The sequence below is a fragment of the Microtus pennsylvanicus genome, chromosome 22 (genome assembly GCF_037038515.1).
Source record: "Microtus pennsylvanicus isolate mMicPen1 chromosome 22, mMicPen1.hap1, whole genome shotgun sequence".
Taxonomy (NCBI): domain Eukaryota; kingdom Metazoa; phylum Chordata; class Mammalia; order Rodentia; family Cricetidae; genus Microtus; species Microtus pennsylvanicus.
Window position 1 is genome coordinate 4,714,282 of NC_134600.1, and position 27,526 is coordinate 4,741,807.

Sequence of the window (27,526 nt, forward strand, 5' to 3'; positions counted from 1 at the left end):
CATAAAAACACTAACTGGAAGCCATAATGTATATGCTAGGAAAGAAAGAAAAAAATATGTGAATGAAATAAAAATAAAATGTATTTTAAAATTAAAAGCAAACAAACAAAAACAGCAGAAAGCCCAGGCATGACGTTGTGAGACAAGGAACCTGCAAAGACACGGTCCATCCTCTCGGCCATCCACTGCCAGGCATGCAGCCTGCCCTTAAGAGAACTTTCTTTCCTCCGTTTTCAGGTTCAGTGCTGAACTCATCACGTGACAGGAACATGGGGAAGTCTTTGGGCCTGGGGTGCTGATCTGAGGGCGTTATATGGAAAGTGGAGAAAATATAAGAACATACGGGGAAACACAGCCAAAGCCGGTTTTTACTTCCAACACGGTTCTTTCCTTAAAAGGATCCCACGGTTTAAGAAATTGGTTAGGTGACCAGTATTGCCAACTAAATGCCAGGGAAGAGGTAAAATCACTTTCCTGTTGGCGCCTGAATGCTGAAGACCATGCTTGGTGCTTACCTGGAGCCTGGGGGCATGATCTCTACCACAAGGCAACCTGGTCTGAGAAAAATTCAAAGCCCGTTCTTAGCATCTTTTCTGTTAGCGCTCCATAATGCCCTGAGGCTGTCTCAGATGGTAAATATAACACTTATAATATGCCACATAGTAGACACTTGTCTTGGGAAGTGTCTGCAGACCTCATCCTGCTGTTTAATAGAAATGGGCTTGGATCTTGATGTGGGCTAGAGAAGGCAGAGTGGGTTTCCGCCTGTTTGTCATTCCTTTTCCCTTGTGTAAACCCAGGACGGTGGAACTGAAACTCTCCAGTGTGCTTAAGAGCTGAGAGAATAGTCCACGTTATGTTTAGGCAGAGCAACATGACTTCAGAAAAGTCAGAAAGATGAGACTCCCAAGATGCTCCAGTCCACAGAGGTTAAGACAAGGCATCAAACAAATGGAGTGTTTATCTCTGAGCTTAGAAGTCAAGGGTGTCCTTTTAATGTCTTCTTGAGCTGGTGTCTGACTTGGACCGTCTTAAGAGAGCTTCTCAGCATTAATGCGATCTTACGCCGCTCTTTGGAGCTAATGGCACAGAGTCTTGGGGGAAAGGTGATTAAGCCATCTAGATAGCTTCTAAAACTTCTGATACTGTCAGCCTCTGACCTAGAAAATATAATATTCAAGGGTTTTCTTTTATCTTAAGAAATACATTATGTTCTTTGTCTTTAGCTTATTAGAAATCCAGACACGGATGGCTTACAGGAAATCTCAACAGTTCACCCGTCACCCAGAGCAGGCTGGAGTCAGGGCTAGATGACAACAGTGAGCCATGGCACTGCCTGGCACATGGCAAAAGTCTCTGGTCACGTTCTTCTCTTTCCGCTCTACAGAGTATATTCAGTTTATTATATGCCCGATACTTTAGCGATGCTCTTAGGAAGTTTCCACAAAGCAGACAAACCAGGGCTTGGTGCACAGGTCTGTAACCCTAGCTCTTGAGAGGCTGAGGTAAGAAGACTCAGAGTTCAAGGCCATCCTGTGCTATTACTGAGTGAGGTTCAGACTAGCTTAGGTGGCGTATTAAGACCCTGCGAGCCCGGCAGCGGTGGCGCACACCTTTCATCCCAGCACTCGGGAGGCAGAGGCAGGCGGATCTCTGTGAGTTCGAGGCCAGCCTGGTCTACAGAGTGAGTTCCAGGACAGGCTCCAAAGCCACAGAGAAACCCTGTCTCAAAATAACCAAATAATAACAATGATGATGATGATGATGATAATAATAATAATAATAAAGACCCTGTGAAACGTAAGGCAACAGAGAAAAGCCAAATAAGCAAAACTCATCAGGAACTGGTCAGCAAAGAAGGAATTGTGTTCAGAGAGGATTGCCTGAGAGAGATATGTAGATTCATCTGTTTCTCTCCCATTGCTTTGCAGCGGAGATCAAAATCTGTTTCAAGTACTACCATGGCATTAGCGGAGCCCTGCGAGCCACAACCCCCTGCATTACTGTGAAGAACCCGGCTGTGATGGTGAGTCCCCCCATGGCTGGCTTCCTCCTGGAGCCCGTTAAGAGTCCTATTTTTGCCTGGACAGCCCTGTCAGGGTCACGAGGAACAATGAAAAGGAAACACGACAGTGTGTTTCAGGAAAGGAAACGCGGTAAAGGCCGCCACGGCCACATCTGCGATACCTATCAGTGGAAAAACACTTGTGACATAGCTGTCCCATGTACAATAACTCTTCGAGGGAACACGGTCATCTACAGTGTTCTGTCGTGAAGGGTTTTACACGTGGACAGTAGGAAATGGTGGTGCTGTATCTCAGGTGGGTTTCCATGCGTTCAGTGTGTAAAGGGGGAAGGAGCCCAGCGAGATCATAAGCAGGGTCGGGTATGGGCGCTTTCCTCAGAGGTCTGAGTTTAAATTTCTCACCGAGTGCTGTGTGAGAATCTCCTGTTTGGTAAAATATGGCCGCTCTGGGAGCCAACTTCTTCATCGAGCCCTCAGGTGAAGGGTAGTCATTGCTTTTGCAATTTTCTGACTTTTTTCTCTTGGCAGGTCAGTTTTAAAAATCTAGAGTTCTCAAAATTAGGTTGATGGTTTAGGAAGAGTCACAGGCTTTGACATATGGGAATCTTTGCAGTTTTTGTCATTAGTAAAACTTAAGGTGATAGCCAGGTTGTGGTGGCGCACACCTTTAATCCCAGCACTTGGAAAGCAGAGGCAGGCGGATCTCTGTGAGTTCGAGGCCAGTCTGGTCTACAGAGTGAGTTCCAAGACAGCTGTTACACAGAGGAATTCTGTCTCCAAGAACAACAACTAAATAAATAAATGAATAAATAAATAAATAATAAAAGTCTAGAAAAAAATTTAACTCCTATCACGTGTGTGTGTGTGTGTGTGCATGCTTTTATATACTGTTGCTAATTTGGAAATAGACAGGGGCCAGGTTCAACCCCCCACTTCAGGAGGTAGTCCCTATAGATGACATTTTGGAATTGTCCATCTTTGCCGTGTGCTGTCTTTGATAGTGCCCGCGCCTCTGATTCAGCCAGTCCTTTCCTTTTGCTCATTAGTCAGACATTTCCAGTGGGCGTGTCTGCATGCCCAGACTACTGCTCAGAATCAGATGGCAAGGAGAACGAGATTGTTGCTATTGGTGCTGCCACAAGGGAAAGCGACATCGATCAGATCCCTGTAGTGACCATTGTGTGAAGAGGAAAGTGACTTCACAATCTGCTATGCCAGTATAACACTGGCCTATAGACTTCCTTGCCTTTAATATTGTAAAATAAAAAGTTACAGACCTACGAGAGTAATGCTGTGTCTAATCAAACCTCTGAAAAACTCATTCTGAGTGGAATGAGAAAGCAAAACAAAAGCCAACAGTTCCTGCGTTCAGGGTTGTTTAGACGAGCAATGGTCTAGCTACCACTGAAGGCGGCAGGAATGTCCAGCCCACTGCCAGGTAGATGCACTGCCATGACTCTCCCATGAGATTACCCCACCACAGCCTGCAGTTTGGGAATAACTGTGCTTCAGTATGACTTCAGAGGTCTGGGTAGAGGACAGCACTACAATCAAGAGTCAACGTTTTGATTGAAAAACTCATTAATGGAAATGGTGGTCTGTAGATTTCTGAACAATCTACAAGTACTTGGATCTGTATTCTTGGGTCTGACCTGTTGCAAGGAGGAGGCCGCTTGTTCATTCTGGCCACCCAGAACCAAAATAGTCACACAGAAACTGTATTAATTAAATCACTGTTTGGCCCATTAGCTCTAGCTTTTTATTGGCTAACTCTTACATATTAATGTAACCCATCTGCATTAATCTGTGCATCACCATGTGGCATTGGCTTACCAGCAAAGTTTTGGCATGTCTGACTCTGGCAACAGCTCCATGGTGTCTCTCTCTCTCTCCACCTTCCTTCTCCCAGCATTCAGTCTAGTTTTCCCCACCTACCTAAGTTCTGCCCTATCAACAGACGAAGGCAGTTTCTTTATTCACTAAAAGTAACACACAGACAGAAGGAGCTCCCACACCACTGACCTCCTCTGGGGAGGTCAGCACTTTGCTGCTGTAGCAGTGTGGTGGTCCCTGGAGTACACACCATGTATTTAACTATTGTAAACAGCAACACAGTGCTTGCTTAGTGTGACTGTTCCACGCCTGATGCAAAGAATAGAGCCGAGGAAGACAGCTGAGACTCCGCAGGTCAGGAAATGAGCCACTGTTTTAATCCTTGTGATCTCCTCTCTCACACTCTGGCAATGAATGAAGGATGAAAACCACTGCCTTCTCTGTTGTTTGTATGTTGACGTTGACGTCTTCGCGATTCATCAGAACATACGTGAGATGTGTGTCAGACAAAGCCTTGCAACAGGAAACCGTTCAGCTGCCGGGGCCGGTTCTGGTTCAAAGTGTCACCTCCGGGTCTTCCTGGAATGGATCTAGGGAGAGCAAGCGCCTATTTAAAAACCTCCCTCTGGGCGCTGGTGCGGACGTGTTCATTATAATGAATGGCCCTGTGTTCCAGGGCAGTGCTTGGCCTTCCTTGTGCGATAAAGCTGTATTCTCTTGAGTCTTAGTTCAGATGAGCATTTTGCCGGGGAGGCGCCGCAGGCTCTCTATGAATTCTTTGGTGATTGTTTTCAGATGAGTCTTTTACCGCACGATGAACTAAGTTTTTAAAATGAAGATTGCAGGGGTCTTCTCTTGTTCCCTTGGAGTTCCTTAAAATATTTAAATTCGTTTATAAGCCTGGTGTTGTGGCGGTAAATGCCTCTATTCCTAGCACTTGACAGGGCGGCTTAGGCAGTGAATTGTGACCTGGCTACATAGGAAGACAGTGTTTGGGCGGTTGGGGGGGGGGATGCAGAGGAAGGGAAGGAGAGAAGGGAGGAGGTAATTTTAAGGCAATACATTCATCTTTTCAGCCACAAATAACTGAGCACAAGCAAGTGCCTGGTTAGACACACATGTTCTGTTCCCGGAGGGATGTGTCTTACCTAGTAGACAGTGTGTTTCTACTCATGGCGAGGCCCTGTTTTGTGGACCCGTGGTCCTAGGGTAGCCAGGAGTGTAGATTACTACCCTGTCCCAGGAGAAGTCTGCCACAGTCTGTGTCCTGTGTGCAGAACGTAGGGGAAACAGTCATAGAGATCTGCTGTCTAGACACTTGGCTGTGATCTCTACCCCTGTTAATCTGGGACTTGTGAGTCCGGGGATGAAATCCATTGTAATAACTCACATTTGTGTTGAGTGAGCACCATAATCAGCAAGAGATTGGGATTAAGGGAGCTGGGGAGTTACGTCACTCGGTCAGGCCTGGGTGTGACTGCACACAGGTGCACTGCCAAGGCTGGGAAAGTGGTGGCAGGTGAATCCTAGGGCGTGTGGCTAGTCAGCCTTACTCTGCCTGGTCAGTGTCAGGCTGATGACAGTCTCATCGCCAAAGAAAAGGAGAAGAGGGGCTGAAACAGGAACTGAGGCTATTCTCTGGGGGAAAACGATTGAACGATAGCATTCCATGGTTCTACTATTGCTGAGTCCAGTAGCCAAGCACCCACCCTACAATACAGCAGAAGCCTGGATAAAGGTAGGATGCCTAAGTAGTAATATATTACTACTGAAACTACACACTAAGACACTAAGTGTGCCAGGTCATCCTCCCTCCCTTACCTCATATCTCTGAGTGTATGTGTATGTATGTATATATGTGTGTGTGTGTGTGTGTGTGTGTGTGTGTGTGTGTGTGTGTGTGTATTCATTGTGCATAAATATATTCCTCCAGGCATGGTGGTACATTCTAATAATCCCCACACTTGAGAGGCAATGGCAAGAATGCCGTGATGTCCGGGCCAGCTGGGTCTGTGCAGAGATGGGATGAGAATGACCAAGAAAGTGGAAGGCACAGTGACAAGCCAACCACCAAAGAATTCTTGCTGAAGGCAGAATAGTCGGATATCACCAGGGCAGGGGAGGGGCACTGGTGAAAGTTGAGAAATTTGGTCAAATATCTGATCTCCTCTCAAGGGGCAGGTTCTCTAAATGAAGCAGGCCAGCTTGAGCTATACAATAAGACCCTGTCTCAAATATAACAGGAACACTACTGCCATCAATGTCACACACATGTACAGACACACACCAGAGAGTGAGACAGACAGACAGAGATGGCTGGCCTCAAATTTGTGACTCTCCTGCCTCATCCTTCTGAGTGTTGGACTTATAGGAAGGTATACCATAAACAACCGTACTCATATTAAGGGGAAAGTCAGAACATACAGTAGACATAGTAAGTTGATTATATTAAGATTTCGTTGGGCAGTGGTGGCGCGTGCTTTTAATCCCAGCACTTGGGAGGCAGAGGCAGGCGGATCTCTGTGAGTTCGAGACCAGCTGTCTCTGGGCTACAAGAGCTAGTTCCAGGACAGGCCCAGAGCTACAGAGAAACCCTGTCTCAAAAAAAACTAAAGAAAGAAAGAAAGGAAGGAAGGAGGAAGGGAGGGAGGGAGGGAGGGAGGGAGGGAGGAAGGAAAGAGAGAAGGAAGAGGGGGTAAGGAAGGGAGGGAGAGAGAGAGAAAAAAAGAGAAAGAAAAGAAAGAATTCAAAGTTCATATTTTTTAAATAAGGCAAAGATCAACTTTAAATATAAACCTTTGATCCTGTATTTTGGAATCTTTATTTGCATATCTAGGATTTGAAATTTTGAAGACATGCACTGCAATGCATTTTGATATAAAAAAAATCATTGTATATCCAAACACATGAATTTCCCTGGACCATTGATAGCGTGATCCCCGTATGAAATTTCACACCCGTTTTTCTCCTCAGATGGGGGCGGAAGGCATGGAAGGCGGTGCTTCCGGAAGTCTGCACTCTCGGAAGCTCGTCAGCTTCACGTTGTCAGGTAAGTGTCTAGGTGTGGTCTCCAGTCTGAGGACGCTCAGCGTCAGTGGAAGGCGTGGTGGTTTCTTTGTCCAGTGTCATAGATGGCCTGTAAACCATGTTATTTTGAGTTCTTCTGCTCAGACTTCTGGAAAGCCATGTATGTATTTGACCATGATGAGATTAGGTGATGATTATGATCAGAAAGTGCTCTCTCTCTCTCTCTCTTTTTTAGCATGAAAAGGACTGTGTGAGTATGTGAGGTTGTTGTCAGTGTGTGTAAATGGTAAATAACTCTGCCAAGGAGCTTTGGGGATTTGAAACCACATGAGCTTACTTCATCTAAAGAAAGAAAAAGTTTGAAGTATAAACGTGAAAGGCAGGCCTTTTTCTGTGAGGGTTACACACATAGCAGATGACTGTTTTCATGAAATTAAAAAAAAATATTAATAAGTAAAAAGATAATGGTTTCCTGTTTGGTAAAGTACCCCTCACCCCCCGCTGACCGAGCTGAAACCAGCATTAAAATGATTGGCGCTTACTGCCAAAGGGAAAGTGGTTTTGATGAAACCTCAGCTTACACAAATTGACATTTTGGGGAAAAAAAGAAGCAGACACGTGCATGTATGTGTGCACTGGGCTGCAACAGGAAAAGATGAAATTTATTTTGTACATGGAGCACTATCCGACAAAAGGTTTGAAAACCACTGACCTAGTGAGAATGAATTGGCGACTCTAGAGCCAAGCATGCGCTAAGAAAGCCGGTGCTTGGATTGGAGTTTTTGAATAGACAAGGGGACGATTGGATGGTAACTTATACAGAGTCTAAAGATCTAAAGCTTATCCGGCTCTGTTAAAAAAAAAAGAATCAGTCGGTCTGAGATTTAACTGAGATTCCGTTTTCTCTGCTGAAAGAGTGTGAATGAGCGTCAGCCTCTAAAGGCGACCCTTGGTGTCAGCCACCTCCACACGCGGTGATGGCCCCATCAGGGCCAGGCTGGCCATCATCTTCTTTAGTTTCATTTTGTATCTTCCTTTTTGCTTCCTGTGGGGTGGTTCCTTCAGCTTCCCGGCGAATCTCAGACCTTGTAACCTGGTGGCTTATGGTTTAGATCGGGCCCATGTATCTATTTTTCTTGGGACCTTTGGGATTTTTTAAAGTATCGATCTGGGTAATCAGAAGATAATTTAAAGCCCCATTGTCTAGCGTTTGCCCTCAAACCGATTCCTGCTGATGATTGACGGCTCCTGCTTTAGACCTGTGAAGTGATAGGGAGTTATAGACCCTGAAGCCCTTGTGGCAATTGGGAACAATTAGCCACCCCCAGTGGTGGTTTGCTATGCTCTGTTGACTTCCTGGTTTAGAGCTATTGAGCTATGTGTCTGGCTGATGTATATCACTTCAAACATGGCAGTCACATATCGATTTTTGCTTCAGAGGGAATGCTGTTAACTCAGTGTAGGAGAATTGCTACCCGGAAAGTAAAATCATAGGGCGTCTTCCTGAAAATAAGAAACAAGTTCTAGGACATCGGTGACTCCATCTTTAACTGCTTTGGTCACATCCCAGCACTGTTCCCACGGAAGCTGGCTGCCTGCGGTGTGTTTGTCCTCTTCTAGATAGACTTTTGCCGCACGTACCGAGACGTGTAAAAATCACAGGAGGGGAAAAATGGATTCTATGATGTTGATTCTAAAACAATTAGCACGGCTGGAGGCTGACAGTGGGTAACATATTTATCTGAAAGATTGACGGGCTGGAATGGCTGCCTGTAAATGTTCTATGCTTGATTATCGAAGGAGAAGCAAGGAAGAAGCCCAGAGACCTGAACTCTACAGCCTCGGCCAAAACTGTGTCTTGATTCGTGTTTTAAGTCTTACCCAAGTAAGGCTGAAACTAGGCTATCTAGCGTGGGTGCTCTGTGGGTTCGAGTTCTTCTTTGGTCTGCTGTGTGATGCAGAGTTTGTGAACAGGGAAACAAGGAAAATAAGGAGAAGCAGGAACAGAGAGAAGAGAAGGGGCTGGATCAGCAGAGTGCAAGTAATTGGCCGTTTATCACTGTGTTGATGAAGATGCGTTCATCTGTGCTGTGTGTCAGTGCGGAGGAGTTGGCATCAAGGTTATCTAGCTCTGACATCTTTTATCACGATGACTGTAATCTGCTGGCAGGATGCGTCTGTGTTCGGAGGGATGTTTGTGAATGAATTGGCCCCGTCAGACTCTGTGGCAGCTGTTTCTGGCCACATTATACCTCAATGACTTCAAGGAAATCCCCTGCTTGGGAGTGAACTCAATATCTAGAGGCTGTCAATCTGTCTTGAGTCGGAGGCAGGGATCCTCAAGAAGGGCAAGAAAATCAATGTGTGAGCTGTGTTTTCTTCCTGAGGCTGCTTTATGCCAACAGAGCAAAACACGCAGTTGGTCGAGTGAAAACCTGCACTAGTAAAGACCGGATAGTCTATGCAGTATCGAACGTGGGCGCACTGGGATGATGACAGCAGCTTCACAGAGGGCCTGACTCAACCCTCCCTTGTCCCTTCCCTCTCCTGCTAATTTCTAGGTCAGCCATCAATCTCCATCTCATGCAGCGCTGTTAGCGTGGGTCCTTACAGTTGACCGTCTCCCTGTTTGCTGATGTATTATCCATCTCCTTCCCCTGCCGGCTGAGACCTTAGACAGCCCTGGTCTGTTTTCATCCCATGTATCTAGGCCATGCATTCTTGTGTCCCAGCCCATCTCTTCCGAAGAGTGAGCTCTGGGGATACATAAAACCCAAGCCAGGGAAAGGGTGTCCCTGTGCATAATTGCTGTCCAAGCTAGAGTGGTCCAGACCTCCAGGTTGATCTGAGCCACATACAAACGCAGGCTTGTTCATAGCTTTCAAGATGGTTTTAGCTGCAGAGCTGCATGGATCACGTTGATAGTCTCGGGAAGGTGCTGTGGGCCCAGCTACGGCAGCATTAGGTCTGGACATGCGTGCGCCTGTTCAGCTGACAATCTAAACGTCTCCTCGCTGAGACGGTTTCAGTGATGACTTCTGGCAGCTCATGTCACGTAAAACATATTGTGAAAATAAGGTAAGTTGTAAGGTATTCCCTGAACGTTTAAATTACTTTATAGGTTATGGGAAAAAAACAAGTGAAGAATTGTTCAAAATAATGGCACTCACGTGTTAGAGTTCTTACAGAAGATGCATGACTTTTAGGGTGTATCACAAATGAATGTGGGCTTTAAATTTTGATCTCAAGTTAGACCTGCTTCAGACTTACACATGCATACATATATAGTGTAGGTATTTGTGATTTTAGATATGTGGGTCTTTCTATGAAAGAACATATTTTTATAAACTGATTACTGAGAGTTTCTGTTTAGAGATTACCTTCCATTGTGGCTGACCAGTCACACCGCACCCTGAAGAAGATGGTGGGGACCCACAGACATGGGGACTCTAAAGTTCCAGATGTAGGGGCGTGAGGTCACGAAAAGGGGCTGGCTTTATTTTTGCCACCTGGGAGATCCTCCTGTCGGCTTCCTGCCGTGACCCTCTCGTTATCTGTGTGACACAGAGTGACTGGCTGTCGCTGTGTCACTAGCCCCTTGCTGGTTAGGGCTTTGGGTTCAGTAAGAAGGCCTGAGTCTCGTGCTAACTGGGATGTCTGGCTCCTTCCTCCTCTCTTCTGTGCTTTTCCCTTCCCTACTGCCTGTCCCCTCTCCCCGCTTCTCCCGACCCCCTTTCTTTAAAGATCTCAGGGCAGTTGGGCTCAAGAAAGGGATGTTCTTCAATCCCGACCCTTATCTTAAGATGTCCATTCAGCCAGGGAAGAAGAGCAGTTTCCCTACGTGTGCCCACCACGGGCAGGAGAGAAGGTCCACCATCATCAGCAACACCACCAATCCCATTTGGCACAGAGAGGTAAGACGGACTGGGGGTTGGGGGCGGAGTGTCTTCTGCCTGACGGTACTTGAGAGGCAGGCTCATCTTTTCTCTCTGCACTCTGTACAGCCTTGAGTTGTTGATGGGCTTGGGCAAGGCAGCTGCAGATGTCCGGTTTTGTTGAAGGGGGCGCACTGCCCATGAGCTACTTCCTTCCTGTTAGGGCCATGTATGTGCTAAGAGCAGCGAAGGGTTCACTCTCTGGTACAATTTCATGGGATGCTGAAGGCTTAATGATCAAAATAGATGCCTTGATATTTTAAAAACTAATGCAAAAAGTTCATGGGGAGCTAAACATACGACAGTTTCCTCAAGAACGGGAGAGTTACAGTATTATTCCCTGGCAGAGCCCAGGAGGGCTGGGACAAAGAGGGAAAGACTGGCTTCTAGTTAAGTTTTCTATCTTTTGGACTAGCACATAGTTCACTCACATTAAAGTTTCTCTCTATGGGCTTTAGCAAATGCTCTTTATGAGTTCAGATCGTTGCTGGGTGAGCCATTCAGGAAGTGGGCACCCCTGTGAAGGCAGATTGCTTTGTTAGATTCCCTCATGGCTTCCCTGTGCTGCCCATCCGACACAGGAAGCCCCTCCTCCTGAGCCGTCTTGGGTTTGTTTGAGTGACAGGTCGTTGCTTATGCTTTTTGTACTTCTACAACACCGGCTCTCCCAGTGGCAAACGACTCTATGACTCTTTAAAGTCATGGCACCCCACCTCCTATGTCTTGAAGCCTAGAAAATAGGAAGCATTTTTCAGGGTGAGCTCTAGAAGGCCCGTGGTAGCTACAAAAATCAAAACACCCTTCCTGTCACTCGCCTGACTTTTTACACCGCCCAACACAAAGCCAAGGCTACCACCCGGATGGCCAAGTGTATCAAGGACGTCTGTTGTCATTCGGATTTTAAACTTGTGTTTTAAGAATTCTTGTGTCACTTACAGTGGTTCCTAAGCGAGAATAGGAGTTACAGAAGCCGGGAGTGTGGCCTCTGAGTGCCATTCGGGTTCCACGTGTCTTCTCAGCCAGCGTGTGGTCTGTTTCTGGTTTCAGAAATACTCCTTCTTTGCACTTCTAACCGATGTCTTAGAAATCGAAATCAAAGACAAATTTGCCAAGAGCCGCCCCATCATCAAGCGTTTCCTGGGGAAGCTGACCATTCCGGTGCAGAGGCTGCTGGAGCGTCAAGCCATCGGGTAATGGGCTTTCACTGTGGGGGACCTGGAGCTCAGTCTGTGCTGGGGCAGCCAGAGTTGCGCGTGACAGTCCTGGGGTGTGTCTCACTGAGAAGAACTGGGACATATATCTTTAAAAAAAAAAGTGTTCCTATGTCCAATTACGTGTATGAGACCCAAAATACCCAGTTTTAATGCCATACTTTCTGGTGGTATCAATCCCCTCTCTAAGATTCGCCCAGTTAGCCATCGGTGACAAACCTCATAGTGTTCAGTCCATGTGAGGGCGTGTTGAAATCTCGCTACAGCACCCTTCATCGGGCATCATACCACCGTCATGTTATCCTGCTGAATTCCATCCATGGAGCCCACCTTTGTTCCACCAGAAACAAACTGATCTGGGGCTTTCGTTTTAGTTTTTATAATTTTTATTTTATTTTTTGTTGTGGTTCCCGGGAGCTGTCCAAAGTAAAGAGATGCAGCATGCCCTCGTCCATTGTGCAGTGTGTACTTTTACGTCCCGGGTACTAGCAAATCCAACACTAGAAGTACCCTAGGATAGCGCGGCGAGAGCATTGTGTGTGTCATTTTGCACACACACAACCTTTTGAACACACAGTAGTGGTGGCAGCAGCAGCGCCTAGGGCGAGTCCCTTGGACAAGCACCGTCCTGGCAGCGGTAGTGAGGAGATGCTGGGTTTGCACGTCAGCCCTTGGAATAGCACATGGATTTGCCCATGGAGCCTCGGCGGCTCCAAGAGGCACGTGATGCCATGCCACCTGTCCCAGAGAGGAGGCATCTGAGGCTGGCAGGCCAGTGGTAGAGCTGAGATTTGGGGGCTCGAGACCCTCTGTTCTCTGAAACACCTTGAGTGCTGGTTGCAATTGTTGCTGCGGAAACCCAGTCCCGCGCGTCCTCTACAGTTTGCTTGGCTTTCCGTTTCCTCTTCTGAGAGCAATTGGCCCTCTAGCCCTTCAATCGTGAGGCTCAGAGGTCCTCACGAATTCTGATCCGCTTGGCTTGAAGATGTGAACATTGTGTTTGGACAGCCCACACAAAGTAGAAATAATACAAATTTCTAGAAGCCTGGTTTATCTGATAAAAACTGAGACACGGCAGTGATTTTTTTTTAAGGAAAATAATTATAGCTTCTAGAAGACACATTTTGAGAGCTTTCCAAATTGTTTTAACACATATCAACAGTGAAAGGTGATGATGAGGTTCAACTACAAAGAATCTAATACCTTTCTCATTCATGTAATAATATATATATGTATCAACTCTGTGTACTGACAGCAAGAATGATCAAGCGAGAGCTAAATCTCGTCAGTCCCCAAACTGCCATGAACTCTCTGCTGCTTGAGTGAGTCTTCTCAAGAGCGGAACACCCACCAGGTCAACAGACCCAGTTCTGTGTCTAGTGGAAGAAACGTCCAAACTGCACTCATGAAGTATCAGGACTGAGGCGTTTCTCCGAGCACGGGTTATAAGCATTGCCGTCACACTAGAGACGTCCGTATTTCTAACCTGATGGCTGTTTTCTATCCAGTTGTTTGAGTACCTATTTGGTGAACTGTGGCTATCGGAAATAGTTGAAAACGTCCAGGGTACAGCTATGTGGGTTAAGCCACACTCCCGATCCGTTTTTAAGGCATCTGTTTCGATGTGGCATTTTTCATGGCACGGCTGACTTCTCCCTGAAACACTTGCCGTGGTCCCATGCTCCTCAGTTCCCCCATCAGTGAGAAAATGCCTCAGGCACCTAGGGAAAGTCTTTAGTGTTTACTTTTATAATAATAGTAACGTATAGCATATGCTGCATAGTGATATAGCACAGCGGGAGGCAGGCTGAGTCGGAGTAGGACGGGACAAGCCCAGGAGGAGGACCACGTCCCCAGACTGGCACTACGTACAATAGCGCACTCTCCACGGAGAGTCTGAGGCCTCGGGGGCTGTGGTGCAGAACAGGTGAGCTGAGGGGACTTGGCTCAGTTAAACTTCTTCCAAGTAAAGGTTCTTGCTCAGCAGTTGGTAAAGATGTATACATTAAGCGCCTAGTAAATGTCAAGAGCTACGTTGGGTATTAGCAATGAGAGAGTCACCGAAACAGATGGGCACAGTCCTTTATACTCAGCTCTTACAAAGCACTCATTCTCCCCTATCTGTCGCTTCTGCGAGTCTTCCGTCATCAGGGTCATTTTTTCTTGGCAGAAGAAGGGAGGAGCCATCAGTCTCTTTTAACAAGGAAATGGTGGCCTTATTAGACTGAGTGCCAAAAGAGATGGAAGAAAAGACAGGGAAGTGGAGACAGGGCATAGCATCTGCTGCTCGGTGCACACACGAGTGTGCAAGCACTCGTGTGTGTGTGTGTGTGTGTGTGTGTGTGTGTGTGTGTGTGTGTGTGTTCTCTAAATGCAGGAATACCGGACTGCAGTGGTGGGGGGAGCAGAGAGAGGCGTCCCTGTTGTTAGGCAGATTTTAGCGGTCCTGCGGTTCTGTTACACGTTCTAGTGCAGTTCGGGAAGAGAGTATTGATAGCTGCGTTAGGTTCCGGTATCCCGCAAGAAAGAATGGCAGGAAGAGGAACTCCACCCGAAGCAGCCCCAAATCACAGACCGTGAAGTGAACTTGTGCTATCAGGGGCTTCTGCCGTAGGATAATATATGACTCCTCCCGGGTTGGTCCTCCAGGAGCTTCCTAGCTAGAAAGCAGGGCTGACGCTTCCTGCCCAGTGGCCAGGGGGTAAAGAACAGCATATCCCTAGAGACCTCAGCAGTGTGTGCCTGTCACTCAGTGAACACTCCGCATGGGGAAGCAAGATGTAAGGTAGCATCCATCGAGGACAAGAAACATGATGCCATGGATGAAATGCCTAAGAACTTGACTATGAATTCAGGTGAATTATCAATTGGTAAATGCTTTTTTTTTTAATTCTTAAGAGAGATTCACACCCGGGTGGGGTGGCGCACACCTTTAATTCTAGAGGCAGAGGCAGGTGGATCTCTGTGAGTTCAGGGCCAGTGGAGGACAGAGTGAGTTCCAGGACAGTCTCCAGGACTACACAGAGAAACCTTGTCTCGAAAAAACGAGATTAAGAATGTGTTCATCTATGTAGGTACGTAGGTTGACGCCGGCAATGCTAGCTCTGATGTCCAGTGCTGCAGACGCGTCTCTTTCCAGGACGGCCAGTAGAGGGCAGTGTGAGCGCAGAAATAGTGTGATTTCGTTAGCCTTCCGGTTGGTCTCTAATTAGAAGTCAATCACCGCTTGGCTCACAGTTGTTTGCATCTGAATCTGGGAAATAGACATGGGCTTGAAATAGCTGAATAATTCCATCTTTAGGAAAGCCAGCAGCCTAAGGCAAGCCAGAGAAGGAGCGGTCCAGCTATGGTCCCCTCTAGCACCAGACATGGGATGGATGTGGTCCCCGCTCACTGCAGAACTGCTTGTAAGAACCTGAGACTCAGTGGGAGGCCAGGTGCCCTGAGATCAAGAGCCAGCTGCCCCATTCCTTATTTTGTTGGTGAGGAAGGGGAGGTGGGCACCTCTCCTGCTCACCCAGTTGGGGCAGTCGTCTGGGAGTGACCTGGTTCTGTGTTTTCCTATCGCTCTTTCCCCTTTGCAAGGCTTTCCTGTGTCCCCGGGTCACCCGTGCAAATGAATAACAACACATCAGGTCGTACTGTGCTTGAGCCTGTACTTACTTAAAACTCTGAAGGTTCCAGGGGCCGTCTGTGGGGCGTGGGGTGGCCCGTGGGAGGAAAGCAAATGCACAGCCAGGCTGAATGGCCTTTCTCCTCCTGCAGTGATCAAATGCTCAGCTACAGCCTCGGCCGAAGGCTCCCAGCGGACCACGTGAGTGGCTACCTCCAGTTTAAAGTAGAAGTCACATCCTCTGTCCACGAAGGTGAGGTGCCTGCGCAAACACGTAAGCGCGTGCCGCGTTCGCTCGGATGATAGTTAGCATGTGAGCGGGACAGTTTCACAGCCGGTGCCAAAACCGAAATGGCTTCCCAGTGATTGCCTGTCGTCTTTCAGAGTGCTTAGGAAAGTTTCTTTAGCAAAGACGGGCCCCCGGAGAGTTTTGTTTGCGCTCTGAAGCTAGGCTGAAGTTTCTTGCAGGAGAGAGAGCATCTACAGCTCCTACCCCAAACTTTCTGCAGGACTAGTGAACCCGAGCAGCCAGCGGATGCTGCCCCGGGATCGCGTGGAATGACAGAGCTTAGCAAGCTGGTTAGTGTCAGGGCAATAGATTTCTCTGTCTTCTTCCTCCTGCTCACCAACGCTGCTCTTCCCACCCAGATGCATCTCCCGAAGCTGTGGGCACCATCCTCGGAGTCAACACCGTTAACGGAGACCTGGGCAGCCCTTCTGATGACGAAGATCTGCCCGGGAGCCATCACGACAGCACCGTTTGCGCTAATGGACCAGTGTCTGAGGACAGTGCCGCCGATGGGACCCCCAAGCATTCTTTCCGGACTAGCTCTACTCTGGAGATGGACACAGAGGACTTAATCTCTACTTCCTCAAGGACCTCACCTCCCAGAGGCCGCCAGGATTCCCTTAACGATTACTTAGATGCTATCGAACACAACGGCCCCTCCAGGCCAGGGGCCGCTACCTCCTCCTCCGAGCGGCCCATAGGCGCCTCTCCCAAACTGAGGAGTAGTTTCCCCACTGACACAAGACTCAATGCGATGCTCCACATAGACTCGGATGAAGAAGACCACGAGTTCCAGCAAGATCTAGGCTACCCGTCTTCCTTGGAGGAGGAAGGGGGCTTGGTCATGTTCAGTAGAGCATCCAGAAGTGATGCGGGGAGCCTGGCATCTCAGACCAAGCCAGAGGAGGACAACCCCGTTGAGAACGAGGATGCCTCTGTTCACGAAGTCGCTTCCTTGGAAGAGAGGCCGGAGAACCTTCCAGAGGTTGCCGATGGCTCCTTGCCCTCAAGTTCAGCCCCTGATGACAACGAAGCCAGCCTAGAGCCCCATCCCAGTGCTGACCAGGGCGGCGCTGAATTGTCAGGCTCTCAAGAGGCTGATCAGACCCCGAGTGGTGCGGACACGGGAGCCTCTGACACGTCTGGAGGGAGCCGCAGAGCTGCCAGTGAGACCGAGTCCCTGGACCAGGGATCCGAACCTTCCCAGGTGTCCTCGGAGACAGAACCCAGTGACCCTGCCAGGACAGAGAGCGTCAGTGAGGCCAGCACCCGGCCCGAGGGGGAGAGCGACCTGGAAGGTGCTGACAGCTCATGCAACGACAGTGTGACCACACAGCTGTCCTCGGTGGACACACGGTGCTCATCTCTGGAGAGTGCGCGATACCCAGAAACCCCAGCCTTTTCTTCCCAAGAAGAGGAAGAGGGGGCCTGTGCAGCTGAGCCCACCAGCAGCGGCCCTGCAGAGGGGTCGCAGGAGTCCGTCTGCACTCCGGGTTCCTTACCTGCTGTGCAGGTGCCCAATGGAGGAGAAGCGGAAGGGCCAGGGGCTGAGGCTGCCGCTCTATCTGAGCAGGGGGAGCTGGGGGAGGTCTGGCAGAGGAGGGAGAGTCTGGAGGGAGCTGCTGCTGCTGCTGCTGCTGCTCCTGATGCTGTCACTGAGAGCCAGCCCCAGGAAGATGGGGATGCTGGGGACAGCCAAGGTGCCTGCGAAGGGGCCGCTGCCCAGGAAGAGGGCGCCACCGGAGGTAGGAAAAAGAAGACAGCATGACTCTTGGTTTAAGCATAGCTGTTCAAAAATAAATTCTAAAGTTTCCTTCCCTGTAAAGGGTAATGCAGCTTGCACGTGTAGGTGAGTGGACAGGCAGAATCCTCACCTGGGGCTCAGGCATTAGCAAATGGATTAAGAAGGGGAAGAGGTAGCCTGGGCTGGGCAGTGGTGGCCCACGCCTTTTATCCCAGCACACAGGAGGCAGAGGCAGGCGGATCTTTGGGAGTTCTTTGAGGCCAGCCTGGTCTACAAGAGCAAATTCCAGGACAGGCTCCAAAGCTACAGAGAAACCCTGTCGCGGAAAAACGAAGAAAAAATAAAGGGGGGGGGGTGGAAGCAGGTTACAAATTATAGATACCTGAAGCCCTCCTGTGTATCAGGCCTTCCAGTCCAGATCGGGGAGGCAGACCCAGGCTTCACCGCTCCCGTAACCAGGGGAGAAGACACGGTTTTTGTGCCCATAGACCTCCCTCAGTTCCAATTCAGTCTTTTTAAAACCTGGATCCCCTGTTGCTGCCGTAAGAGGCCCGGCACACAGCAGTCTTCAGTCTTCAATAAGATACAGAATCGGTCTCTGCCTTAATGTAACGCGTGGGGGTTATCAAAAGTCCCTCTTTCTTAAAGTCCCGGGACAGACGCTATGGGCTCTGCATCAAAACTTGGTCCATGAAAGATCAGCTGTGTTGAGTGGTCATGCCAACGCGTGAAGATGGAGAACAGGGGCAAACATGTTCAGACATAAAATCTTCCCTGAATCCCAAGAGTGATTTATTTAAAATGCTCTAGAGAGGGACAGTAAGAAAGAGAAGGGACGGTTTTATGTGCCCAAGTAGCAAAGACTCAGATAGGAATCATTCCTTTTCTTTTGGAGTGGGGGCTGGTGCTGTGGCCTTGAGGATCCATGCCAGGCAAGCACTGTGTGAAAGACGTTCACCCCAGTCCTAGGAATTGTTTTCTTATTGTGTGATTTATTTTTCTGCCTAAGTTATCATGTTCTTTCCCTCCGACTCCTATTTTGCTTTCCGTCAACTTATGGTCACTTTGTGGCCCTGTTAGTACATGAGCCAATTAAAGGCAGGGAGGGACAGTGAAAGAGGCATGCTGGGGACATTTCTCTTGGGTCACCTCTTCTGAGCCCCTACATCCACGCGGAAAGAGATAAAGAGAGCGTGAGAACAACCTTGGGGTTGATCTTCAGTTGTTTGTTTACTTGCTTTTTATTGGGACAGAGTCTTGCTGTGTGGCCCAAGCTAGCCTAAAACTCGCTATCCTCCTGCCTCAATCGACTGGGTCCTGGGATTACATAGATGTAATCGCAACACATCTGTCCTAGATGTGTGTTTCTCGTGTGTGTGAGAGAGAGCGTGCATGCACACGTGTGCATAGAGAGACCTATTTTGAGGCAAAAAGGAAAGCAATCCCTGGGCAACTCGAGTAACTCTTGACCTTTAATCCTAGGTTCACAAGCCAATGGCCACCAGCCATTGCGGTCACTGCCTTCAGTGCGTCAGGATGTCAGCCGGTACCAGAGGGTGGACGAGGCTCTCCCACCAAGTGAGCAACTGTTCGCTAAGGGCTTAGCCTACCTGCGGTGCACAAGGGTGACAGGCAGATTCACCCCATGGTCCTGGAGGAGAAGGTGTCTGGGAGATGACCAAGTGGCTGTGATCTGGGATGCCCTGACCGGTCGCTCCTCCCTGGTGCTATTCTAAATGAGAGGACAGCCAGGAAAAGCGAACGTCGCTATGTAAATGCTGTAATTGGGGGAGCAGATCCTCATATTTCAGCCCTTAGTTGGCTAAGTAATTTTTAAGATTGTTCTACACAGCAGCATGATTTTAGTGAGTGGGCAAAACGGGGCGCTCTCGCGAGAATCTCCCCCTGGAATGTACTGGTTTTTCGTCTCTTCCGTCGGTTTAAATTATTAAGCACAAGGATCTGAGTTTTTTCCTTCAGGATATACAGGGCATGTTATTAATTTCAGAAATTAGCCTGTAGTTTCTTTTGGGGGGGGGGATGTAATCATAGTATGAGGATATAAAGAGAGTTTCATTCTTCTACTTCCAGAAGACTGAGCCCTTGAGTTGGGGGCTGAGGAATAGGGGTGTGGGAGAAATGGCTCACAGCCTAAATTGTACTCACCTACTCCTAATCAGCACAAAATGTGAACTCTGTTTACATTTGTGAGAGCAGCTCACAGCGTGGCTGAGCATGCGGCTCTGTCAGGTGCCCCGTTGGAGAAGCAGCTGGACAGATGCCCTCGCGGTGTGTGGTTTCCTCTCTTTTCCACCCTCCTCGCGGGTCTCTACCCACGTGGGCCTTCCTGTTGGACCTTCCCGTGCTTTCAAATGTGGGGCGGGGCGTGAAGAGAGCCAGCTACTCTCCATCCAAAACCTACATTTTTCACGATTGTGTCTAAATATACGCATGGATATTTCTGCTAAGCTAGGAGAGGAGGGGGAAGGGCGCAGGTGGAGAAGAAGAAAAAAAAAGAGATGAAATCTGGGTGAAAAGTAAACACCGATACCATTTTTGATATGAAACTATCAAAAAACGATACCACCTGCATTTGAAAACAGGTGCTTACAGGTAAAGAGGGCCGAGGGCAAGCAACATGAAAAGATGCTTTAGATTTAGAAATTCTTTAAGGGTTCTGTATCCTCCATGCCTCGGAGACTTAATAACCAGTAACGACAGCCTTCCAAGTGGACTGGGGAGGCATGCTGGGCTACGCAGTGAGGTGTGTGTTATTAGCCACAAATTATAGCGTGCGCGGGAGAGAAAACTTGCGCTGAGCTTAATGAGCCGTCTTCCTGGCCCAGCTCCTCCTCATCTCTCTCGGTGTCCTTCCTGCCCTTTAGACTGGGAGGCACGCATTGACAGCCACGGCAGGATCTTCTACGTGGACCATGTGAACAGAACCACGACGTGGCAGCGGCCCACCGCTCCCCCCGCCCCCCAGGTCCTGCAGAGATCCAACTCCATCCAGCAGATGGAACAGCTGAACCGGCGGTGAGCATGCCCCTAATACTCTCTCGCTGCTCTGTCTCGTGGTTGGGCTTTTCCCTGGTGTGCAGAGGAGACTCGGCTTCTTTCAGCTTTGATGTCCCTGCCACAGAGCTGTGTGTGTCATAGACTGCATTGGATTCCTCCTGGGGGAAAGAAAACAAAACATACACGCACATACGTGCATTGTTGGGGAAGTACAAAGAAAATAACTGTAGTAATTCCTATAATGCATTGGATTTTAGTAAGGCAAACATACACAATGAGGATTTGAAGCCAAACATCCCTTGCCACGTAGTCTTACGCACCTAACATTTTCAAAGCAGTCAGGCCTTCTCTGTCAAAAGCTAATTGTCATAGGGCATCAACCTGGTTTTTTCCTTCCTTACAGATAGGTTTTCTTTGGTTAAGGGACACAGTTGTTTTAAGTTTTATTAATTTGTCAGGAAAATGGTCTATAAAGGTGGGAGGGCAGAGCTTCAATGTGGTGTCATTTACTTAAGCAAGAGAGCTTCTTGAGGTGGAGGACAGGAGCCTGGGACCCAGCACTTGAAGTGGAGAGGCCTGGAACTTTGGGTTCTAGGGCAACTTCCAGCGGCTGGAATGTAACTCCAGGTTCATGTTTTCAGTTATCAGAGCATCCGGAGAACCATGACGAATGAGAGGCCAGAGGAAAATGCCAGCGCTATCGACGGGGCAGGGGAGGAAGCTGACTTCCACCAGGCCAGCGCAGGTAAGAGAGGGCCTTTAGCCGCAACCTCGTAGATGGAGAAAAAGAACAAGGAATTCTAAGAAATGAGCTGTTCTTTCGGAGAATTCTTGTTCTTCTGTAGATATAAGAAAACTTGAAAAACAAAATAAAATATTCAACAGAAGTCTTTCCTGACACTAAACCTTTATGAGTTCTGAGGAAAGGATCACAAAGCCAAACAGATTGCAAGCCGCCGTAGCCTCTGAATGTGTGTCAAAGTGGAACAAGAGTGTGGCCACCTTCAAAAAGCTACGGATGCATTACCACATTGATAACTAGAAATGATAGCCAGTGTATTGTAGTGCCATTAAGAATCGTCTGGTTTACACGTGAATTCTTTGGCAAATAAAAATGTTGTTTTTAGGGAGTTTTGAAGTCCTAGCAATGGACGTAAGCATCATTGTTTAGTCCTGAAAGCCTATGTGATCTCTGCTTAGATTTCCGACGGGAGAGCGTCCTGCCCCACTCTACCTCTAGATCCAGGCTCACGCTGCTGCTGCAGTCTCCCCCTGTGAAGTTCCTCATCAGCCCAGAGTTCTTCACAGTGCTGCATTCCAACCCTGTGAGTAACAAAACCGGGAGGAACACGCTGGAAAGGACCACGGGGCCGAAGACAATGACGCCCCTCACTCGTGACCTGCCCCCACCCCGCTCGTGACCCCCCCACTCATGACCTCCACTCGTGACCCCTGCTCGTGACACCCCCCCCTCCCCCGCTCGTGTCCTCCCTCTCGTGATCCCCTCTCACTCGTGACCCCCGCTCCGATGCTGGGACCCGTCGGAGTATCTCCCCAGCGCTTGGTGTGTTTCGAATGCTGCATTGAGTAATTTGCATTTAAAACAACCACTGCCTAGTCTATGTAACAGACATCCAAAATCAAACAAAGGCAAAACCCTTTAGAACGGACTGGCTGATAAATAGTAAGAGTTCATTTCCCACCATCTTGGGGGCTGTGAAGTCCAGGATCCTTCTGGCTGACCTGGAGTCAGGTGCTGTCCTGATATGGCTCATGAGTTGCACCCTCCTGGAAAGGTGTGAGAGCTGCCTTTGGTTCTGCTTTAAGGAGGGCGGGGGCACTAATTCTACTGGGGAGGATCCTCGGGTAACCGCTGAGTTACCTCCTGATGTCATCCTATTGGTGATTAGGTTTCCGCAAATGAATTGGGATGGGGGTTGGCACGGGGTGGGAGGACTCACATCCAGTCAAACCCTACCAGGGGGGTCATTCCATCAGACTCCGAGGGTTGAGGGAACAGCTTTCCCGAAGATGTTAATTGGAGAAAGGCTATCTTAATTGTTTATGGAAGTCAGCTGGGTAGAATCCATTCCTCAGGGTGTGAGCCGAGAGGAGCCTCAACTAGAGAAGGACCCAGAGGGAGAAGAAGCAACCGAAAGTTGGCAAGATTTGGTGGGTTAGAAGCTGACGATTAGACCCCTAAGTTGGTCCTGAAGAGTGAGGATCTCACATTAATAACTGATAATAACAGGGAAGTTAGAAGGGAAGGGGAAATCTTGCATGTGGCAGAACAAATCAAACGTCTTCGGAAAATCAGACTAGACCAAAGGAAAAGACGACGCTGGCGTAGTACTAGTACCGGAGGTGTCTGTGGAGTACTTTCTGAGTACCTGTTTACTGATATTCACGTATTTCTTCCTAACTTCATAAGTATGTGCATCTCCATGGATTTGCTCATCACAATGTCCTGGTTTACAGGTTTGTCTTGGAATGAAAATGGCTTGAGTGGAGAGAGAGCATAGGTAGCAAGGTCTTCGCAGCTCACACGAGGACTTAGGCTTTTGTACATTTACCAACTTTCTATTCATTCCCTGGTATATACTAGGGAATGAATAACATTGCAGGGTTTTTTTTTTTTTTGAAGATTATGCTGAAGGGATGCGTGGGAACAGGTGTGTAACAGAGGGCGTGTAACTCCACCGGGAAGGCACAGGGAAGGGGTCACGGATGGGAATGTATTTGCAAAGGGTTCTGCAGGCCGAACGAGAGCTTGTCCTACGGACACAGACATCAAGAGCAGTGTAGCTAGAAGGAGCAGTTCTCTCAAGTAAAATCGTGGTCATTGCTAGAGACGATCACTGACGCTGGGCCAGCAGTACCATGGCGTAGCGCTGCTATGGAGACAGGGCACAGGGAAGTCAGACTTGAACCCAAGCTTGTGTGTGGCATGAGTCTGGGAGACGACGGTTTTCTACAAAGAGGGATAGACTAACATTTAGAATTGTCACAAGACACAGAAACTCTCCTGCCGTAGAGAGAAGCGCTTTGGCTTAGAATCAGATAATACAAGCTTTTATTTGTTTATTTTTATTTTTGTTTATTTGTTTGTTTATTCATTCTGTCTGTTCGTTAAATCCCTGTGATTTCCCTAGAGTTGGTGGTAGACAAGACAGGCAGAGTGCCTGGAGGGCTTGAAGGATGCCTTGTTGATTGTTACCTGTGGGCCTGTGCTCTGGAGAGGCTGCCAAACAATGAATCAAGCCCTGCTTCTCATTTCCCATTTTCAGCAGTGTGAACGCTATCCCCCACTGAGTTCAGATGCTAGGGACATCATTCAGTGGGGCTCCTGACGTCTCTGTCCGGGCTGGTCTTTGCTATAAGCTCTCCGTCTCTGTGGTGTCATAACAGTTGATGAGCTGTGGTGTAAACCTGTGGTTTTTCATTGGATCGGCCTTTTCAGATAAACGCAAAGTGTTGATTCCTTGCAGATTCTGCTCCGACAGGGCTGCAGTGAGCCCCGGGGATCTGTGTGGTCATTCAAAGGAATGGAGTAAACATACGCTCACTGCCTTCCTCACAGCTCTGGCCTGTAGGCACTGGATGCCGACTGTAGCCTCTTAGCCCAGGCTTTCCTGCAGTTGCTTGGTGTCTGGTGCTAACTCACTCTCTCTTACCCTCTAATTCTCTCTCTTTCTCTCTCTCTATCTCTTTCTCTCTCTCTAATTCTCTAACTCTCTCTTTCTCTAACTCTCTCTCTCTCTCTCTCTCTCTTCCTTCCATACTTGGGTGCAATTTTATAATTCCTTTCTCTGAACAGCCCATCTGGAGTTAAAAATACTCTTCCCTAGAGACTTCACGTTTTGGTTTTTGGCTTTGGGTTTTTTTTTTTTTTTTCTACCCAAACTGGTTTAGAAGATGCGCATGTCCATTTCAGCTCTGCAGGTTAAGAAATCTTGTTTTCTGACTTATATTTGGCATGAACCGAAGTAGCTGTCATTTTCCTTATTCAGGTCTTGAGCTACGGGATGAATAGGAACAACCTCTGTGAAGCGAGAGACGCTGTTTTTCCTTATTTGGAGATTGGTAGAAAATATTATAAAGTAAACTTTCCTGAATTTTTTTTAAATCTACTTTTTATTTTCTTGCTTTTTGGTTGAATTCTTTTAGCTTGTAGATATTTCAGTAAATCCTTCTTTATGTTATTGTAAATAGCATTCAAAAGAAGTGTTGGCATTTGAAATTCTCCTGTTCTCTCTACTAAAACAATTTGAAGAAATGAATTCATGTTGAAAGATGAGCATGAAACACATGCTGCACGGAGCAGTGATTTGCATGATAATGCATGCTGGAGAGTAAACCTAAGCAAGCATCATCCAGTCCCCAAAACTGAAAACTGACCTGTTTCCCTGCTTTCCATAACTTTTAGGTGGTTTTACTGCCCTCTGCTGGTTGGATCAGATTTCTTTGCAAATTGCCTCCAAACTAACCCAAGATTTAGTTCCTAGCGCCCAGTCTTTGTAGTTGAGATGCCTGTGTTTGTCTAACTTATGTTACAGGGAAGTGCACTTAATTATATGTAACAGAATTATATTTTCAACGTACATGCTAAAAATTACTACCCTGACTTTTTAATAAGCTTTAGGAATGCATTCATTCAATTATCTGAATTCCTTAGGACTTAATAAAGAAAGATACTATTTTAAATAATAATTTATTTATAAATAATGTCTTAAACATGCTCTTAGAAACAAGGGTTTCTGCTGTTGCACAGTGGGTGGGCTGATAGGTTGCAGGTATTTCTGCTGATGAAAGAAAGTTTCCCTCCCTAGTATCCTTTAACTAGTTGAAAACAACTTAAAATTAAATTATTTAAAATCAAATTAATAACAGTATTAACACAGACGATAGCAAGCAGGATTGTTTCCATATACTAGATGGCCTACTTTGGAACCGGTATTTCCTGCTTTGTTAATCATAGTTTTTATTTAAGTGAGTGATATACAACATCGCTGATATTTGCCCCAAGAGGCATTTGCTATTAAGTCGGGGATGCTGTTTTCCAAATCCGATTTAAAATACCTATTCTTGATGAAGAGTCTCTGAATAAAAGGTGTTATTCATTAGTCGTGTATTTAGTGGTATTTTTGAAACTGACAGAATTAGGTGAGACTAGAACCAGACTTGGAGGAGCTTGGCCCACCACAACACTAAAGAAGACCTTCAGCATCGATCTAGGGTTCGATGGTCACTCACAGTTGCTAAGAACTGAGTGTTTCCTATGTTGCAATCTTCCTTTGAACTCCTTTCGATGTTTTTCACTTCTAAAACCTCTAACACTTAGCCAAGGGAGACACATTTGAGCTCCAGATTTAACAGAATTCTGCCAAGGAAGCGGTTGACTCGGCCACTGAATATTGATTTCAGGAAGATGGGAGACATGGAAGGGGGAGGCTGGGAAAGGCTCAACAGGGTGCTGACTTCCCATCAAGGGAAACCCAGACATTCGGTCGGTCAGATATTATTTAAAGGAGCCTCATCTCCCAATCACGGTCTCCTGCTCACTCCACCTCACTGGAATCCATGACCAGACCTCCAGTGAGCTCATCCTGCCTGGGGCCATGAGGCTGTGGCATGAACTAGGCAACATTCCCTCTTCCCTGGCCTGCTGTTGTTTTGGACAAGAAAGCCGATCCATTTACCTAGCTAGAACCACTCACCGCAATGCGGAAACGACGAGCCAGCCCTCTTTTCTCTTAAAGCAAGGCCTCGCCAATGCCACGCTCCAGCTCCACCGAGACAAGACGCACCCTTCCAGTCTGAACTCACCTGCTGGGTGTCTCTTGACTGGCCTGGCCTTGTCCTTAGCTCCGCTAGGTCTGCCAGTTTGTTCCAGCCCTGTGACCTTTGTTATTCCAACCCGATTTTCTGTCGCCCTGTCCTGCACCATCCTCCTGCTTTTGACTGCAGAGTTCCGTAACCCCAGGCTTTCACGGGGCAGAACTGTGGGTAGTTAATGACAGGTTAGGAGACCCTTGGGCTAATAGAAAGTGGGCTGCTGGCCCATGGGCTTCAAAGGCTAAGAGTAGAAAAGTTTTACTGCTCCATTTGTCTGTTTTGACCCTAGCTAGATTGGGATTGCCCCCCAGATAGTCTTTTAATTACATGTGCCCTGTATTCTCTAATGACCTTCTCAAAGCAGCTTTACATCCTCTATTCTCCTGGTTTTGGACCTTAGTATGTTATTACTCCTCATGGCTGAGCAAACAGAGGCAAATGAGATTGAGTCTCTGTCTCTGTAGCTGTGACAACCCAGACATTCTGGAGTATACATATTCTTTTTAAACTTTATGTGTTTGCGTAGACAGAGCACACTATACATCATGCATGTATACGTATATACACGGTACGGCGTATGTGTTGCCTGCTTACATATATGTCTGTTCAAAAATTCTTCCCTGATGAAAAGGGAACAGCTTGGAGAGCTGTTTTCTTCAGCCCCTGACAGTCACGGTGACGTTTTTCAGACTTGGCAAGGCTATGATTCTAAAGGTTGTTTACTGCTTAAGAATGGGCAAAGAATACTTCTTACTCTTAATTTGCTTTGATAGGCGCTTTTTTTCCAAGATCGCTCCCACCTGGCACAGTGTCTCCCTGAGTCGGGAGGAGGAAGATAAAAGGATATCGTTAATTACAAGACCTAGGTAGGATTCCCACGCTGGAGGAGCCGTCCATTCACTGGGAATTGCACCAAGCCCGAGGCTGGCAAGGGTTCCTGACCCTGACTGCCACGTCCTGCTCTACTGGAGTTGGGCTGCCTCTCTTTAGCAGAC

At 47.7% G+C, this 27,526-nt stretch overlaps 1 protein-coding gene across 4 annotated transcripts in view; it reads left to right on the forward strand.

Moving 5' to 3' along the window:
• Hecw2 (HECT, C2 and WW domain containing E3 ubiquitin protein ligase 2) overlaps positions 1–27,526 on the forward strand; it is a 301,655-nt gene that overhangs the window by 186,739 nt on the left and 87,390 nt on the right. For all 4 annotated transcript variants that reach the window (XM_075956458.1, XM_075956459.1, XM_075956460.1 and 1 more), the window contains 10 exons: positions 1,932–2,026; positions 6,833–6,908; positions 10,631–10,800; positions 11,869–12,011; positions 15,798–15,898; positions 16,294–17,679; positions 19,161–19,256; positions 20,564–20,714; positions 21,338–21,441; positions 21,897–22,021. In XM_075956458.1, the coding sequence (XP_075812573.1) occupies positions 1,932–2,026; positions 6,833–6,908; positions 10,631–10,800; positions 11,869–12,011; positions 15,798–15,898; positions 16,294–17,679; positions 19,161–19,256; positions 20,564–20,714; positions 21,338–21,441; positions 21,897–22,021 (2,447 nt within the window). The remainder of the gene's footprint in view (positions 1–1,931; positions 2,027–6,832; positions 6,909–10,630; positions 10,801–11,868; positions 12,012–15,797; positions 15,899–16,293; positions 17,680–19,160; positions 19,257–20,563; positions 20,715–21,337; positions 21,442–21,896; positions 22,022–27,526) is intronic.